The sequence below is a fragment of the Maylandia zebra genome, linkage group LG7, assembly GCF_041146795.1.
Source record: "Maylandia zebra isolate NMK-2024a linkage group LG7, Mzebra_GT3a, whole genome shotgun sequence".
Classification (NCBI taxonomy): domain Eukaryota; kingdom Metazoa; phylum Chordata; class Actinopteri; order Cichliformes; family Cichlidae; genus Maylandia; species Maylandia zebra.
The window spans coordinates 4,812,180-4,830,812 of NC_135173.1; the positions used below are offsets into that span (position 1 = coordinate 4,812,180).

Here is an 18,633-nt window from a genome sequence, read left to right on the forward strand (position 1 = left end):
AATGTGTGCATTGGCTAAAGTTGCTCTTATCACTGCATGTAATCAATCAGAATCATGCCAACACATATTTATATATAGGAATCTATTTAGCTCAAGCTGTAACATAGAGAAAGTGGTTAATTTTAGTAGCATCGGATTTTTGTTTCCTTTAATTAATTTCTTTATATGTTATTTATAACAACGGCAGAGTTTGTTTTTGAGCCTAAATGAACCTGTGTGATAAATCAGCACAGGTTATGAGCTTGGCTAAGTGTGGACCTCAGGGGACACTGTCTCTCTCTGCTGGAGAGACAGGAGGTGTGAGGGACTGGAACAAAGATGCCTGCCAGCAGAGAGAGGGAGGCTGCGTGGCTTAAGATGTCAAGAGATAACGGATGACAAGGTGTCAGATAGATAACGGTAATGCAAAAAACAACCCAGAGAGCAGATGAGGGCAGAAGCTGATTGCAGATTCCCTGTATTATAATATTCCAAACACCAAATTATGTCTCATACTTTCTGCAATAAATAATCCATTTTCACTGGAATGTCTGTTTTCAACCTGATAAAACTCTCCTACTTCTGCTGATTTCTTACCAGCTTGGTATGTCATGGCCAAAAGATGAACCGACTGATAGTCAGTACAATAACTGAAAGAAGTGTTAGAGCTACGTGACTTCATCAATGAACAAACAGGAGAAAATGCAAATGCTCCAGGGAAAATAAGCAGTAAGGTTAGAGTTCCATGCAAGTTTTGAGCCTGCGCTGTTACACACTGTTCACTTTAAAAACACTTATGCCTGATCAATGTTGCTGGCTAGATATCTACATGGTCAGTGCATTCTGGTTTACAGGAAATCTAGACAGCAAAAAACACAAGCAAATTAAAGCACAGCTACTGCAAAGCTATATGTACTGCTGTGCAAAAGTCTCAAGCCAAAGGGAAAAAGATGTAGCAATTTATTGAAATGTGCAAACATAAATGGAAATAGTGTGCATAAGGTAAAAACAGAGTTTGTGCAACTCTAACAGACTTGAAAGTCAATATTTGACACCTTTATTCTTCAAGCTTTACTGTCATTTCTTTTAAGTTGTCTTCAGGAAAGGTTCTCCAGACTTCTTGAAGGATATTCCAAAGCTTTTCTTTGGATAGCAGCTTCCTTTTGCTCCATTTTCTGTCAAAATGATCCCGTGCTGGTTCATTAATGTTAAGTTCAGGCTCTTAGATGGCTGATTTATTACTAATAGAAAAAGACACAGTGGAACACTTTCCAAGTATGCTTTTAGTGCATTGGCAGCATGTTTCCATGGCTCCTTCAAAGGTAAATATAAAGAAATGAAGGGTGGCTTCAGACTTTTGCACAGTAGTGGACACATGAAATAAGAGATTTTGTTTACATCTATGAGCCAACTTTCAGGTATTGCATAATTCCTTTAGCTTCAGGCAAAGCAGTTTTTATGTACTTCCCTGTCCTCTACGATAAAACTAAGAAGCAAACTTGCAACCAAAAAAAACAAACAATTTTTCTTAAACCTCCAACAGTACAAATGCTGAATGAGAGCACTGTTTAAATTAATCAACACTGAATTTGTTGGAATCATCTTCACAAAACTGAGTTACAAAGTCCCTGACCTGCTACCCTCCTCATATCAGCATGGAGCTCCTTTAATTCTTCGTTCCAGCAGTGAGGAACAGTAAAAGAGAACAACAAGCAGAGTTCAAAACAACTTTTACAAGCTGCAAAACTCGTTTTCTGGGACAAAAAAAAATGCTGCTTGCAGTTCACTCTGTACTGGACCCCTGGGTGATCTCATATGCATACTGAATGGACAGTGCCACAGCTTGTGGTTTGTAAAGCATTTAATGAGAAGTAATTGGGTCAACCTGCTACAAGTTCCTCCCTTTGTCCAAACAGTCACTTGATAGTCCCGTCACATGAGGAATTAAATTAACATAGTGTAATGAGGGCAGACTACACTTCTGTTCATCCTGCCCAGTATTTAATTGAATTATACTGAGAGACCAAAAAAAGGAAGAAGAAGAAGAAAAAAAAATAGTGTTGTACAGCCATAAATAAAAATGCAATTTACTGTACGAGACCTCATTTAACCAGTTTGTCACGGATATAAATCCCACATATGACACAAAGGACAGTAAAAAGCAAGACTATGCACATGACTGGAGAAGAACTGCATCATGTTATAGTCAGGAGGTTTGTCCTTTGAAACACTTCAGGGGAAATCAACAGATGAACACTTCTCACAGATCGTCCATCCACTTTGTTTTCTCGTCTCTCGTCTGTCACCTGCCCTCTTTCTGTCTCCCCATCAATCCCACAATAACGAACACTTACGATGCTGGCAGGAGCTCTCAGCTATTCACTGACACAAACAGCCGGAGTACTAATCATATCCTCAAGTCTTTGCTAATGTTTTATAGTAATACTTCAAACTCTTTACTTCGATAGTTTTACACATGCCTTAATTATGTTTAGCCTTGTAAACAGTTTCTGTTTTATTTGCCAATGTGCAAGAACCTCAGCCACTTAGATTTATAATGGCACTGTAACTGAACTGCGTGCACATAGTGGTGCATCATTTCTGCTCATATTATGCTGTTTCATACCGAGTAGGCAGTTCTTATAGGGCTCCACGCGTCACCAATACTCTGGCCTCTCTTCAAATCACGAGAAGCACAATAAATATACATCACATTTACTGAGTATTGTTCTCATTAACTTAGGTCTTATTTTGTTTATTAAACAAGACTGTTGGGTGCTATTTTCTCTGAATGGTGTTCTACAGTAGTCAATGCAGATGCCATTATCAGCTCTCCTTAAATTTATTCTATCTGACAACCAATTTGGATTTTATTTGTTCTTTAATTACTGCAAGGTCAGCTCCTGATTGTATAACTATTCTTTGATGAAATGACTCCAGGCAAACATTGTGTAACACTGAAGCCTACTCTAAGTTAAATTAAGTTTTATTGATCCCTGCAGAGAAATTCATTTGATGCATTTAACCCGTCCTAATAACTAGGATGAGTTTGGCACCAGGGGACCAACTCTACTTCTCTAGCAAGGTTTTGTTGAAGAGCACTTTGAAAAAATTAATTTCGCTGATAAAAGGAAAGTCACGCAGGAGACAGAAAAAACAAAACAAACAAGAAAAAAACCCACATGCAAACTATATATAGAAAGGATCGGCAATGGATGGTGATCAATCTCAGGACCTTCATGTTTTGAAAGGTCAGTTCTAACCACTAAGCCTGTGAACACTAATGTAGAACATTAAATCAACCATGTTATGCTACATCCAGTAATTTGTCACTCAAAGCAGCTTGTTTTTAAGCATTAAGAAAGCCTAAATATTGATTTCATCCCACTGTTAACAATTTCCATATTTTTAAAAAAAAGAAAAACATTAATTGTTATGGTCTTTTGTTATTTGGCTGGAAATTTAGACGATTAGATTTTTGTGTGAAAAATCTAATAGGTTAAATGTGCAGCATTTGGCATTTCAGGACTTTCCTACAACACATCTTCATCATTCAAGCATACTTAACTTTAGATTTGAACTGACAGAGATATTGGATACAGAATATTACAACAGTCTGCCTTCTCCCCACTTGAGTAAACAAAAATGTGATCACCGCCCTGCGTGTGTGGAATGACTGAGACAAACAAAGCTGAGGTGGCAGAGTGGAAATGTTGAGAAAATTGCATTCATGTTCCACTTCTATGCCATAAAAAGCTCTTGTGTTTCTCTCCTTGTACACTTTACATCTTTACCCAGTGTGTATTGTGATGCAATCTGGTGTTAAAATGATAATCATATAGTTTTTGGATAATTTACTATCCACAAAAATAGTTGTCAGAAGTAGGAAATATTAATTCTACTAAATTATGGTGTAAAAGTGGCTGCATGTGAGTTAATCAGGAACAGTTAATAGATTTCAAATCCAAATTGCAACTGGACTCAATACATGCAATTAAACTGCAAAAGAGCCAAGTAAGTATTTATTTTTTTTAGTTTAATTAAGTAACTTGGCCCAATCACATCTAATAATTTCATGTTTGATTACTCTGTATTCTATGCAAGTCACAAAGACAAAAATAGTTGGTACAATTCTAACCAGTCAGTATTTGGTATGATTATCTTTATTCGTCAACACAGTCTGAACTCTTTTAGGCAAACTTCCTTGCAGTTTCATGAAGGATAAGAAGAAGAATCGCTGCTTTTTGTTCCATTCTCTTAAGAAGTCAACACCACACTGTAGGGCTGTGGTATATAATAATAATAATAATAATAATAATAATGGATACTTTATTGATCCCCATGGGGAAATTACTTGTTTTTCTCTGCATTTGACCCATTCACTCAGTGAAGCAGTGGGCAGCCCACTAAGCAGGCGCCCGGGGAGCAGTGTGTAGGGACGGTACCTTGCTCAGGGGTACCTCAGGGTAGACGTTAAGTGGATTCGAACCGCCGACCTTCCGATCATGGGGCGACCACTTTACCTACTGAGCTATCCCTGCCCCCATATCATAATGTCTGTGATAACATGGATACATTTTTACATGATAGCCCCATTTCACAATATCCATGATATAGCAACACAATTTGATTATTTCCCTAGCATGCCCCACAACACAAACAACACATAAATCCAGGTGTTGCCAAGTTTTTGGCTAATAGCTCTTTGGCAATCACCTCACTGTTGCAAAACACTCTTTTGTGCTTGTCAAATTGTGCCATCTTTGGCATTTTTTCACTGAATCAGCTAAAGAAATGGGAACAAATGGGACCACTTTAAAAATTAGAAGAAAGTCTGGCTCCTTGAAAGCAAAATATAAAGATTGGCTCACATATTATTGTATTACAATGAATACTGAACTAAAGCGTGACTTGAAAAATGCATATATTTCGCAAGTCAAATCATAATTGTGTTATCTGTGAGAGAAATAGTTAAATATTTTCCCGCTGACTGTTCAGCCATGGAGTAAGCTGCTAGGTACCGGATTTGTCTGGTTAATGTGTAATTTGCTGTTAAAGCACATGCTCCAAGCACATGCCAACGTAAACAACTTTAGCATGGCTGAATCTCTGAGCTTTTCCGTACTGAACCGAGTTGGCCTCTTTTTATAACTACCACCCTAGGGCTACACAGACACACAAAGCAGTACCTCTAACCTACATAATGACAACACAATTTCAGCACACTAAAAGTAAAGTAAGATTACTGTGTTATTATTATTATTATTCCCACAACATCAAAGTGACATTTTTCACAGTAACAAGGCTACATTTGTTAAGTAAATAAAAATCCACGGTCACCCTTTCTAGACAGATGTGCAAAAGAGCTAAGTGAAATCTGTAATTTGTACAGCAAACGTGTACAAAGATATTTTTATCCTTCCAGGAGAGACAAAAATACACAGTGTAATACAGAAGACTGAAAAAAGCCAGTAACTAGTAATTACATCCTGCCTCTGTATAAGAGACCACCATGTTCCCCAGGCAAACTGCCTGTTTTAGGGCTTTGCCCATCTCTCAGAAGTATCCATCCAGCTGCTGTCCAGCCAGCTGTCCTTGTGAAACCTCACTTATTCCCCTCTGAACCAAGCGAATCAGACACACCCTGTAACCTGCTGATCTCACTTCTAACGGTTTCTCTTCTTCTAAAGTCACATGGTGTACAAACTCTAGCGCACACAAACATAGAACAAACACAGACTTTACTGCTCTAGCCAACACTTTGATCAAATAGCTGTAGACAGGGAATATTCTACTTAAATGTAATAAAAACTGGCTGAAACAGAGAGTCTGCTTCACACCTTAAGAGATGTGCCCTACTTCTGCTCAGAAAGTGAGTTATCCCTCCTGGCAACGCTGGGTAAAAATGTGCTCGCATTGGTGTCAGATATTGAAAGCAGGGTGATGGACTGAGAAAATCAGTTCACAAATTTAAGTACATTTAAGTACAATTAAAGTACTCAAGCACATGCAAGCTTGGACGGTAACATGCTAACAGCACACACAAACCATTTGACTAACTGAAGCTAAAACAGATGGCTATCCAATTTAGCTAAGTGTATTCATTACTAAGAAATTAAAGAGTGGGCCAGCAGCTGAAAGCTCAACTTACCTTTCACCTGAGCCCCAGGAGACACTGCATCCAGAAGCTTTTGTTGAATCAGCCTGTCTCACCTGCAGAGATGCAAAAGTTAGAATAAGGTTTCACTTTAACTCGCACAGTACAAACGCTCAAACCTGCCTCACCCCCAACGTCTCTCCCGCTAATGCTCCTCCTGGTCACACCACTGTGTTAGAGCCCCACCCCACTCTTTCCCAGTCCTTATTTCAATAAGTCAGAACAAGCCTGCACCTTTAGCTAAAGTTGACTTGTAATACAATTATGGATCAAATTTCCCCCTCAAAAAAGATCAATGAAAAGAAAAGATTCAATGCTGATACTGTCAATCCCATTTTGTTGGAAAGGAGATTGTGTTTACCAAAACATAAGGAACACAGTCACACTATCATATTTATGGAGAACTACTTCTGTTACACTAGATAAACACACACCCCAGTACGATGTGAATCCAGGAAGACGTGAGGCAAGATAGCAGGAATATGGCTGCAGACAGTTCAATGTCCACATAAGTGAACTTAATTTGATGTTACACATTTACATTCACTCTCATTATTTACAGCTAAAAATTGTGTTTTCACCTCCCATTCTTACATTTGTTTTCCCTTGAAATCCCTTTGAATCACTTTTCTTGAAAAACCTGTCTATTCACACACAACTGGGACATGTGATAAGTCACAAATCTACAAACGAAAACACACACAAGCATCAGTTTGCAAAGCAGCACTGCACTACATATACCCCTAATACATGCAATAAAAAACTGAGAAAATGCATGTATCTGTGCAGATTACACCAATGTTAATAGACGTAATGGTAGTGCAACAAGTGAAAAAACAGGGTGGTCAGGAGTGGTGGAATCTGCGCCTTTAAAATCCTGCTGCTTAGCAAACGAGGAAGCCATAACACTTGAGTACATCTAACCTAAATAAGAAGTGAACTGAAAGAGAATCGCTGAGCTAACAGCACTTGAGGGACAAAGACAAAGAGGGGGGCGAGATCAGGTCAAACACGCACAGCCAATACAAAAAAAGCTGAAAGAAAAATTAGGGGTGTCAAATTATCGCGTTAATTGCGATTAATTAATTACAATGCTATTTAGCGCGTTATGTTTTTTAATCTCGTTAATCTAATTTTTAATCTCTTGACGTCATTGATTTTGTATGAGAGTTGCTATGTTATAAAATCCGTTTTTATGTGCTGGGCTCCTTGTGCTTGACTTGTTGGGGGTGGAGTCACGTCGTGAGGTCAAGGTGAGAAGTGGTGATTAGCTTACAGTGTGGATATGGAGGCGCATCTGAGAGTTGTTGGCCCAATGAACGGGAAATTTGTATTTCATAAACGCTCCGACGGCACCATTGACAAAGGTAAAGTGGTCTGCCTAGAGTGTAAGAAGGAGTTTGCTTACCACCGAAGCAGCTCAAGTTTGGCCTATCACCTCAACGCAAAGCACCCAGCCGCGAGTGCAGCAACAGCTAGCAGTGAAGACGTTAGCAATATAGCAAGCCAGAGCAAAGCTTTTCGCCAAACAAAACTAGAGAATACCCCTCGTATGAGCAAGTCTGCGACCGTCAGGCTGACTAATGTTATTGCCAAGTGGATAGCGATGAACTGTAGGCCGATAAATATAGTAGAGGACGAAGGATTGACAGAGGTGTTGCAAATTGCGTCCAATGACCCGTCATACAAGCCGCCGTGCAGGACTACAGTAACGACCAAAATCAGCAAAATGTACGACGGCGAAAAGAAAAACAAACTTGAGATTTTGGCGGAGGATTCTCCCAACTGTGTTGCTATAACCGGAGATCACTGGACCTCAGCTGGCAACCACAGCTATTTTGGGGTGACTGGACACTTTATTGATAGTGAGTGGAACCTCAACTCATTTGCACTGACCGTCATGAGAACAGAAACCAGGCACTTTGCTGATAAATGCGCCGAACAGTTCCTCAAGGTAGCAAATGACTGGGGTATTGAAAACAAGATATCCACCATTGGCACAGACAGCGCAGCAAACATGCTGGCTGCTATGAGAGCACTTCCATATGAGCACATCGCCTGCAATGCTCACATTCTCCAGAGGACCATCACGGTATGTCTCGATAGCAGTGGTTTTGTCGGTGTACTGGCAAAGTGCCGCAAGATTGTTGGTCATTTTAAACAAAGCCCTGCGAGTACCACAGAACTTAACCAACAACAAGTAGCACTCGGAAAGAAGAGCGATCAACTTATACAGGATGTACCCACCAGGTGGAACTCGACTCTCGCAATGGTCTCACGCCTCCTATGTAACCGAGAGGCTGTCCAGGCTACGTTGGACCAACAGAACCACAGGTTGGTCTTGCCAACCGAAGCTGAGTGGGCGAAACTGCAGAGGCTGGAGCTCCTGCTTGAACCATGCAAGTAAGTTCAAATAAACACCTTCCCATTTTAATTATATAAACTACTGTTACATGTGTAAAATCAAAATTAATGAACATAACAAGGAACTTTTAAGGACAATTAAATTGGAAATCAGTTACACTTTGATTTAAATGAATCCAGCTAGGTTTATTTAGCAAACCTCTCCACCTCTGCAGGTATGTGACAGAGCTGCTGGGTGGTGAGGCCTACGTCTCTTGCTCTGTAGTGCTGCCTGCTTTTCGCCATCTGTACCGTGTCATGGACATTACTGATGATGATCCTGCCTACGTGGTGAAGTTCAAGAATGCCTTCCAGAAGGATCTGGCAGCACGACGAGCTAATGGCAACGAGATATGGTTCGAGGTGGCCACAGCATTGGATCCACGGTTTAAGGATTTGAAATGTCTTCCAAGAGAAAAGAGGGAACAGGTAGGACAATAAGGTTAAGCTGGACTAATGAGTCCAATTCATTATCAAATCAAACTTTTATTTATTATATGGAACACAAAGTTCTTTACAAGATTAAATAAAATTTAAAAAAAAAGCACTTAGTTTTAATCACAATCATTCATTCATTCATTCATTCATTCATTCATTCATTCATTCAGGTGTGGACCATTCTGGAGAATATGCTCCAGGCAGCAGAGCCCAGAAGAGCAGATAGTCTCCAGCCCTCCACAGAGGATGATGGACCAGCTCAGAAGAAGAGGAGGAGCGAACTCCTTCTGGGGTCTGACTCTGACTCAGAAGATGGAATTGAGTCTGGAGAGCTGCAGCGCTACAGAGCAGAACCCAGCATCAGTATTGATGACTGTCCCCTGCAGTGGTGGTATGCTCACTCAGGAGTCTATGAAAAGCTGTCAGTCCTAGCACAAAAGTACCTGGCCTCCCCAGCTACCTCTGTACCCTGTGAGAGACTCTTTAGCCTTGCAGGCCACATAGTGCAAAAGAAAAGGGCAGCCTTGCTTCCAGAAAATGTTACCAGGCTGGTGTGTCTTAGCGACTGGCTGAGGAAGAAGAAATGAGACACATGTGGTCAGCATAGCTGCTGTGTCATTTGTAGCCTACTAGAATAGATTGCTTGATGTTCAGCACTTTTTTTTGTGATGGAAGAATACTTTGATGTGCTAACTTGCAGCACTGCAATGTCAGTTTTATTTTTCATTATCTGAAGCAGAGGAATTTCAGTGCTGTATTGCTCAGAAAAGAGCAACTCTGATGTGCTAACTTGCAGCACTTAATTTATTTGATTTTATTTGTATTTATTTTTCCACTTATTTTACAAAAGAATACAACAGTATGTAAATGGTTGCATCTGTTTAACATTTGTTAAACAATAAATGACTTTATAAAGTCACTTTCTTTGTTATATCAGTCTTTTGGTCTGCCACAATAAGTTGAGGGCTTTCCTCAGCTATTTTTAGGTGAGATTAAAAAAGAGATTAATTAGATCAATTAATTAAAAATCATAATTAATTAATCTCTATTTTTTTTTAATCTCTTGACAGCACTAAGAAAAATACACAAGGAATGAGTAATTTAGCTTGCCCCCTTTTTTTTTTGCTTTAAAGACAAGAATCATGAAATGCACAACATGTACAAACAATGCAAACCACAAGTGAAGTAAGACACCGTGGCCCAGAATGTGTCATGGTTTCAATGGAAGAGTATTTGTTCTCGGGACCAATTCACAGTGCAATAAAGTTAACTGCATAACACATAAAAACTACACTATTACAACTTGGGATTGCACTTAACTCATGACCAAAGGCCAAGAGAAAAGTGTAAAGAACGGACAGTTTATATGCAACACTCTTACTAAAGAGACTCACAGTGTACGATGTACTTCTTTGTTTGGCGCATATCACATTCATACATAGTGGGCCAAATATAAGTCAGAAAGAGAGCAATCACTATCCCTACAATTACAAACAAACAGTGCTGAATAGAATCTAACCAGCAAATTGTATGCTAGTCTTCACAGAAGCAGCTAATTAACATTTATTTTAAGGCATTGTGGGTATGCCAGCATTCATAGCAGAAAGTCAGGCTGGGCTTGTAAGCAATGATAGGAAGGTAACATGTGTAAGAAAGAGATTACAGATGAAAAAATGCAATTAGTGATGGATTTGAACTAAATCAAATGATTGCTGTCTTGCTTTAAACATTTGAAACTAAATATTTGAAACTACATTAAAACACCACAGCAACATTCATGCATTTGTCTATGATGGTCCTCAGTCATCCAGGTCATTGTAATCGAAGGAGCTTGGAAAAGACCTTGACTTGACATTAGAACTGAAAAAGCTTCTCAGATAAGAGGTGAAACGTCTTCAAGCAACTTAAAGAAGTCCAGACGCTTTTCTTTCCAAGCTCCTTAGATTCATGCATTTGGTTTTTACAGCACTTCCTTCAGGAAACAACTTTTACACAGTACAGTGATATTAAGCCTCTGTTGTGATTTTAGAAGGAAATATTTTAAATTTCCCTACTGAAAACTGAAAAGATTTCCAATGACATAGCTCTCTGCTTTGGCAGCTATGCCAAAGTGCCAAACTCAAGTTGCTTAGCAACTTGAGTTGAGTTGATTGGTTGATGAGGGGCAAAGATCACTGCAGTGCAAAAAGATGCAAAGCAACAAAATTATTCTGATTCTAGATCCTTTACATTGCACATTAAAAATGTTTGATTCATTGCATCTTGTAATTTCATAGCATAATTCTGTTGCATGTAACCAGTTCTCCAGATCAGCCAGACTTGCTTCAAATCAATATAAAAATAGGAACAGTGTGAATAATAACTAGACTAGAAATAGGTTTTCCAACTTGATATAGTACTGGCTGTAACATTATAGCCAACCCATGAAACATTAACAATGTCTGCCATTCCAACTGAAAATATTTTATTCATCTTTGCCCAATAAACCAAAGTTCTGGACTTACTGTAACAGCTGTGCTTTAAAACCCTTCACTTCCTCTAGGAGTCTAAAAATCCACCTTTTTATCCTGTCAAATTGAACTGTCTATCCTGTAACAATCTTGAACAGTTCTGCTGACTTGAGGTCATCATTTTCCTAAAGATTAAATGGATACAAATAGTCCTCACTTGTACTTGTGTTGGTACTTTTATCACGTCAGACAGCCTTCGTAAGGAAGGCCTCTTATCAGCAGCCTCCTTCAACAACCCTCATCTCTGACCATGCAAACCCACTTAGGTAAACATAAGGCCACAAAGGATTTTGCTGTGACCATAGCTAGACATCAACAGTCAGATATAAAGTTAGCTTCTGTCTTTTAAGTGAAATGTCAATTTGACAAAGACTTTCACTTAACGTTGAATTTGAGACTATGATCCATATGAGCATTGGGTAATAGAGGCAGGTATTTAAAAATGTTCTTTGGTATACGGGAACTGTCTGTCCAGTGAAGACAGATAGCACAGATAAACAGAACATAACCTTCTATCAACACATAAAAATCAGTCTGCTGAGACACAGAGACACAAAGTGAGGACTCACTGTCTGTTATGGTCACAATTTAAACTCAATGCAAAATTTGGCTCTGGGTCTAAGGCCACTTAACATTAAGTGTATTCATGTCGCTTAAAGACCAATGTACTAATCGCATGCCATCCTACTTTGGGGTCTATTGTTTGAGCAGTCTGGTATAAATCAGGGGCATCACAAACTGGAAAAATCACAGTTCAATCCAGCAAAATGGGACCAGCTCAGCGTCGTGCACCTGAAGTCGAGTGTTTTGACAGATGCATGAAACTATACATGTTTAGACATAAGTTGAAACTGCCGTAATTTTCTTTGAGAGTATTTATTACATAGCGTGCTGCAGGGAAAAGCCTGTTTTAAGGTTTAGGTTTTTTAGCTTCTTTTTTTGTTTTTTAGAGTTAGATGGGAGCATTTATCAATTTAATCTCTGTGCCTTCAACAAAAAGATGAGAGCAAGATTTGTTTACATAAGGACAGAAAAGCGGAAGCAGAGAGGAATGCTAGAAGCAGACTCACATAAACACTGCAGGGCGTAAGGCAGCACAGATAAAAGCTGCAGCAGTGATTCAACAACCTCCTATGAACAGCATAGATTTTTTTTCCCTGCGTGACACTCAATCACTGTTGGAAACCACTGTAATGGCATAAATCATACTATTCATGATCAATAGCTTTTAAAGCAATCTCTCCTAAAAGTGTAGTGTAGTGTCACTTTAAGACTGAAGTCAGATGATGGTCCCGTGTCATGGAAATCACCCATCGTCTCGGACCCAATGTTACTTTGAAAGGTGAAGGCAATGCTTGTTTTGTTGGAGTGACTTGGCATGTTTATCTACAGATGGATGTCACAAGTTTCCATTTAGTGTAACAGAGCCACTTTCCCCCTGTTAACTACTTCATTAGGAAAACAGACGACATAGTAACAGACAGAACGCTAACACTACTGATCCCTAAGGCAAAGCTGTAGAATTACATTAACAGCTATTAATGGATTTGTCTGGCACCAATAAAACGCATGTCATAAAAACATCAGGCAAAAATTCAACACCAATATCATCCTGCCAGCACAGAGGATTGTGATAACCCTATAAAGTGGAATTTGACAAACTGATGACGTAACCAAGCCTCTCAGCAACACCTCATTTGTAAACAGAAAAAAAAATGCTGTGTTAAAAGTATGTCCGAAATCTACAACGGCCCTGCAGTAAACTCAACACAGATGCTTCAGCTTATCCCAGAAAACTACAGATTATCAGCGTCTGACATGGGCAGCGCACAGTGCCAATCATTTTCAATGACGGAACAAAATCTCCTTACGAGCCCTGCCACTCAGAAACAGCCGTAAAACAAATGGAGACTTTTAAAAGGATATTGCATCATAGTTAATGTAGCTCATTCACAAAATCAAACAAAAACATTATGAGCGGAAAGTCTGAATAGCAGTAGCTTAATCCATATGGCTGCTTATTATTTAATAACAAAACAGTGAATGTATTCCATGTCAACAAAACACAACAGCATCTATAATGGACACTTATTTTAAATAAATCAAGTTTTACACCCACAATATCCACACAGCACACTGGGCCCTAACCAAAGCTGTCAGCATTTACACAACCACCAACTCCATGTAGTAACCTATAGAGAGGTGGATATTGATTGCAGAGGCACTAGCTACTGCGAGAATACTCGTTGGCAGTCTGTAGAAAGCTGAGTGGTGGATGTATGGTGTCAAACCTGCTCTAAATACAGACACCTGCTGGTCAGTTTCCTTGGAACAAAGTAAGAAGTCACTTTCTAAGGGTCAGGAGGTCAGTCTCAAATGCTTTATTTCTTTGTGTGTGTGTGTGTGTGTGTGTGTGTGTGTGTGTGTGTGTGTGTGTGTGTGTGTGTGTGTGTGTGTGTTGGATAAATCAAGCAGGAGACACGGAGAGAGCCCAGAGTTTTAAAATCCTGGCTGTCGGTTGTTAAATCATATAGCAAAATAATTGGAATGCACTGTTTGATACACAATTCATCAAAAAAAGAGAGAATCTAGTTTTCAGTTCCACATTTAAACGTCATGATCGTGGTTTCACAAGCCTTTGCCTCACTCTGCAGGGTTGATTTCAGATCAACGCAAAATGCCATTGTTTCCAGACCTGTAGGGTGTTTTACTCAGTGTTAATATTAGAGGAAATAAAACCATAACTGCAGACATTTACAAATTACAAATTTATAACAGAAGTCCCACTGACTTTTACATAATAATATCTGAGCAAACAATGTGTGCATCTGGATAAAAGCGTTACCCATGAGGGAATAAGAAGACATTAAACATTTTTGTGTTTTTCTGTGCTCACATAAATACTTTTTCTTCTTGGAAAAAGTGACATTCTGTGACAAAAATGGCCTGTTTTAAAACATAAATGTCAGCTAGCATCTGTAAAGTAACTTGTGATGAAAAATTCTGCCGGGGAAGAGAATCTTGGAACAATATGGGCTACTAAAAGTGCGTTCGCTCTCTAGGGGCAGAGAGGAAAATTCAGTATGGAGCAGTATTAGCCTAGATTCCCCCAGTAGATGTCGGGGAAAGCATTTAAATCTCAGAGGAACTGGAAACAGCACTGAGCCACTTATCAGCCCTGGAATAGGACAATTCCACTTTGAAGACCAGCCAGATTCAAAGTAGCATTTTAAAGGGAAGAGTGTGTTTTGGAAAATTGCCATTTAGATACACAGAGACAATCAGGATCAGAGAAAATATCTGATTTCCAAATAAAAACAAATAAAGCAGCGATTAGCATTTAGACTGGAAGACGGAGAGGACCTAGCACCCGTCATCAACGCCTAGCTGGCTTCTCCTGTGGAGACTGATCTACAGGATGCAGTGAGATGTGGTATTTTCTGCATATCCTTCACAGTACAGCATGGAAGTTGGGACATCTGTTGCTGTGTCTTCCTGCTAGAAAAAGCACTGATAAAAAGCAGGACTATCCACCCACAGAAAATGACTCAAACGGCTCTTTACTCTTTCCTTCTTTCACTGCCACTCTCTCCCCCATTTGTGTTTCACAACAGAGCAAAGCCACAGTTCTAGTTGATAGGCTTAGGGCCCAACACCATTAAATATCACCACCTGATTAGAGGAAGGTAGACTGTCACATGACGTGTCAAGGCTTTGGGTGTCAACAGATCAGCGCAGAAAAGCAAATGTGATTTTTGTTTTTCTAAAGTGGAAAAAATTGTATTAAGCGTCAATCTGATGAGCGGTGTTAGACTCTATTTAAATCAGATATGCAACAAGACGTGGTCTCTGTTAGTAATGATTTCATGACCTAATTCCACTGCCCACGTAATACTAATGACCTTCTCATGCTTGCCATGGTCCTATCTCAGCTATTTCCACCACTCATAGTAGGACATTCTGCAGTAATTCAATATCAGATCAATTTTTTATCTGATGGTGAATGACGACAGTGCACGTTAGACGTTTATCATTCTATATAACCCTCTTTAAAAGACTGAGTCCAGTGAATGTGCAGACCCAGAAAGGCTGAAGCAACAAAGCAAATAAAGAAGTAGAGAGTGTGAACAAGTGACACACTTTAAAACTGCCTCTTCGTCAAGCTCTGCAGCAGTTTCCCACATATTATCTATTTTCACTTCAACCAAGGGTGAAACATTCCACTAAACCCTTTAACTATTAACTAAAGTGCACTCCAGCACTCCAGTGTTATTCTCATCACAAGCAAAGCCAGACTCGACATAATACCACACAATTAAAGATGGATGAGACAAAGTGGCAGTGAAAAGCCTCCACAGTTAGTCATCATCTCATCCAGATCAAATGCCACGAGTATCGTTTGACCCGCACTTATTTTTTTAAAAAGCTTGAAGAAACTCATGATCTTCTGTTTCTTAAGCTGCACTTTTTTCACAAACCCCTAACATGTGCACAAATGCCAATGTGGATCTTTTTAATTACTTTTTATTGATATTGCTGTGGGAGGAACTCCTTTCAGAAACTTCAGACAATTTAATGAGAACTACATGACGGAGCTGGCAACGTTCTCAGCGTGGTCTTGTAAACAAACAAGCTATGTAATGAAGTCTGTGTTTCTGAGTGACCCCAAAAAAACACTCTGTTTTGGCATTTCTGCGCTGCAGCATCTGACTTGTCAATGAATGTAGACTGGCACCAATGAAGGAAGCGCTCATGCATATACTGATAATCACCTGTTTATAGATTTCTGAAAACAAGAAGGCATTTTCTAATGTAAGTGGCCAGTATTTATATGTTGCTTTTTATCAGCTTTGCTTGGGATTACTTTTTAAACTTGCAGAAAGTAGGGCACCTAAACATCTGTTATTATGAACCCCAAATTTGGCAATCACAGCATTTAATTTCTTGTCAAATTAATATGGAGGAGGCGTGTGTCGTTAGATTAAAAAAATATTTAAGGTGAGTTTCAAAGCGTTCTTTGCAGAAAACCCTACCTGGCTTTTACAATGTGTTCCTGGTGAACCCATGAAAAAGGTTACACGTTTGGTATCACACTTGCAACAGTGCAGCCGGCCAACGCTGGCGAGGTCTTGGACTGTCCTGCACATATTTGACATTTAAATGTCTGCCAGCCTCGTCGCTCTGCTTTGAATTATCTGCACTCTGCAGTAAAGTCAAAGCAAAACGTCGCATCCCACGTGGGACATAGATGATACAGAGACTTTACAGACTGCTTGATTAATGACTACAGTTAATACTCCTATGATCCTCCGCCACATGTGCTTAACAGCACAATAACACGCATTTTTCATTTATTTACAGTTTGTAACAAAAGCAAGTGAACGCAACACTGTAACTGATTTAACATAAAAGCAGCACATACAGGTACGTGCACTCGCTTGTTGCAGCCATCCTGGGCATCGGCGGGGATCGTGGTTGCTATGCAAACGAGTGACAGCAAAGCTGCAGCCGCATGGGGCACGGGCTGCTCTGCTAACGTGGCGATGAGGGGTTTACTTGAGGCAACAAGCTAGTAAGGTTAGCTGCTACCCAACGAGACGGCAAACCAAACACTCAGAATGACGTTACTATAACCACTGAACGAATTCCTTCATATGCTGCGACGATGAGAAGACTAAAATTACAGCGTGGATGCCACGAAACGCGCAATTTTTTCCCTCATTTTGTTATTCAGCGCTGTCAGAGCTAACTAGCAGTTAGCTCATAAAACATGGGTTAGTTGTATAGATACAAGTAACGTTGACTAAAAATAGCAAGTTGTGCTTAGCGGTGTGCTGTAGTAACAGAAACTCACTCTTTGTCGATCAGGGAAACGATCATGCACTTGCTCCTAAGCTTCTTTTCCAGTCCAGCGTCATAGCACGGTGCTGTATGGAGACAGCTGGGTGGTTTAGGGGGTCAGTAGGTGGGCTGTGACGGACGGTTGGAGAACAAGTTGCTCGGTTCCTCTCAACATGGAGAGTGCGGAGTGGACTGGATCATCTGCTGCCCGTCACACACAGGGAGCTATGGCGCCACCTGTGGCCGTAGCAGCGTACAACACCAGCTGCATGTGACCTACAAGATAAACACCGGCACACATTTCCGCTTCAGATTCAGTTTCACGTCTGCTTACATTTACTATTGTGGAAAACGCTTGTACACAAACTGGGACCAGTCAAAACGGACAAACAAAACTTCATAAGTGAGAATTTCCTACTGACATATACATTATGTTTTTAATGAAGTGTATTACATAATGTAAACATACTCCATGTAGAAAATAAAAATATACAATCATAAAATAAGTTTACATGCAATATCAGATACTCTTTAGGCAGCACACTGTTCCCTGCCAGTGTATGTCATTTTGTTGTAGTAAAATGACAGATGAAGACTTTTACTTTTGCGGGGTTGATGTGTAGCTAATTTCATGTCCCAGAGGTGGGCATTTGAAGTTCATCCAGATCACATATTGGGCATATTTTTTATAAATAAAAATCTAAATGAAATTAGAAAAAATAAAGTATAAGATCTATACATGCTAATCTGGTTCGATCTCAAATCTAGAGTCTCAGTTTATCAAGATGTTGCAGAGAATTTTAGCATTAAATATTCATATTAGATAAATGTAGATAGTAAAGATAAAGACTCTCAGACTCAGTGAAGTGTTCATATAGCTTGGCAGAAAAATTATAAGAGCAAACATTTTCACACAATTTTTTTATTATAAATGTATAATTCATATTTGCACATACAGTTAGGTCCATATATATTTGGACAGATTTCCCAGAATGAAATTCAAATGAAAAAACTCAAATGCACCTTAAGTGTAGCCTTTCAACTTTAATTTTTTAGGTAGAATAAAAACATTGCATAAAAGTGTGAGGAATTTTTTTAACGCAATCCCTTAGTTTTAGGGTTTCAAAAGTAAATCGAGAAATTAAAAGACTAAGAATAAAAATTTCATTTCTAATACTCGAAAGCCCTTTGCTGGTATTGAAGCCTGAAGTCTTGAACTCATGGAAATCACCAGATGCTGGGTTTCCTCCTTTTTAATGCTCTGCCAGGCCTTTACTGCTGCAGCTTTCAGCTGGTTTTTGTTTG

The 18,633-nt window shown here is 39.4% G+C and overlaps 2 protein-coding genes across 3 annotated transcripts in view; one reads left to right on the forward strand and one right to left on the reverse strand.

The window, feature by feature from the left end:
* Positions 1–17,546, reverse strand: part of osbpl5 (oxysterol binding protein-like 5) — a 50,285-nt gene extending 32,739 nt beyond the window's left edge. For both annotated transcript variants that reach the window (XM_076885599.1, XM_004570818.4), the window contains exons 1-2: positions 17,342–17,546; positions 6,131–6,192 (exon numbers count right to left, since the gene is read on the reverse strand). The gene's annotated coding sequence lies outside the window, so the exon portion shown is untranslated. The remainder of the gene's footprint in view (positions 1–6,130; positions 6,193–17,341) is intronic.
* On the forward strand, positions 7,723–9,882 carry LOC106675897 (E3 SUMO-protein ligase ZBED1-like). The gene is made up of 3 exons (XM_014411425.4): positions 7,723–8,539; positions 8,716–8,968; positions 9,148–9,882. Exons 1-3 carry the CDS (start codon positions 7,743–7,745, stop codon positions 9,562–9,564), a joined length of 1,467 nt encoding a protein of 488 aa, XP_014266911.2. The 5' UTR covers positions 7,723–7,742; the 3' UTR covers positions 9,565–9,882.
* Positions 17,547–18,633: the final 1,087 nt, after the last annotated feature.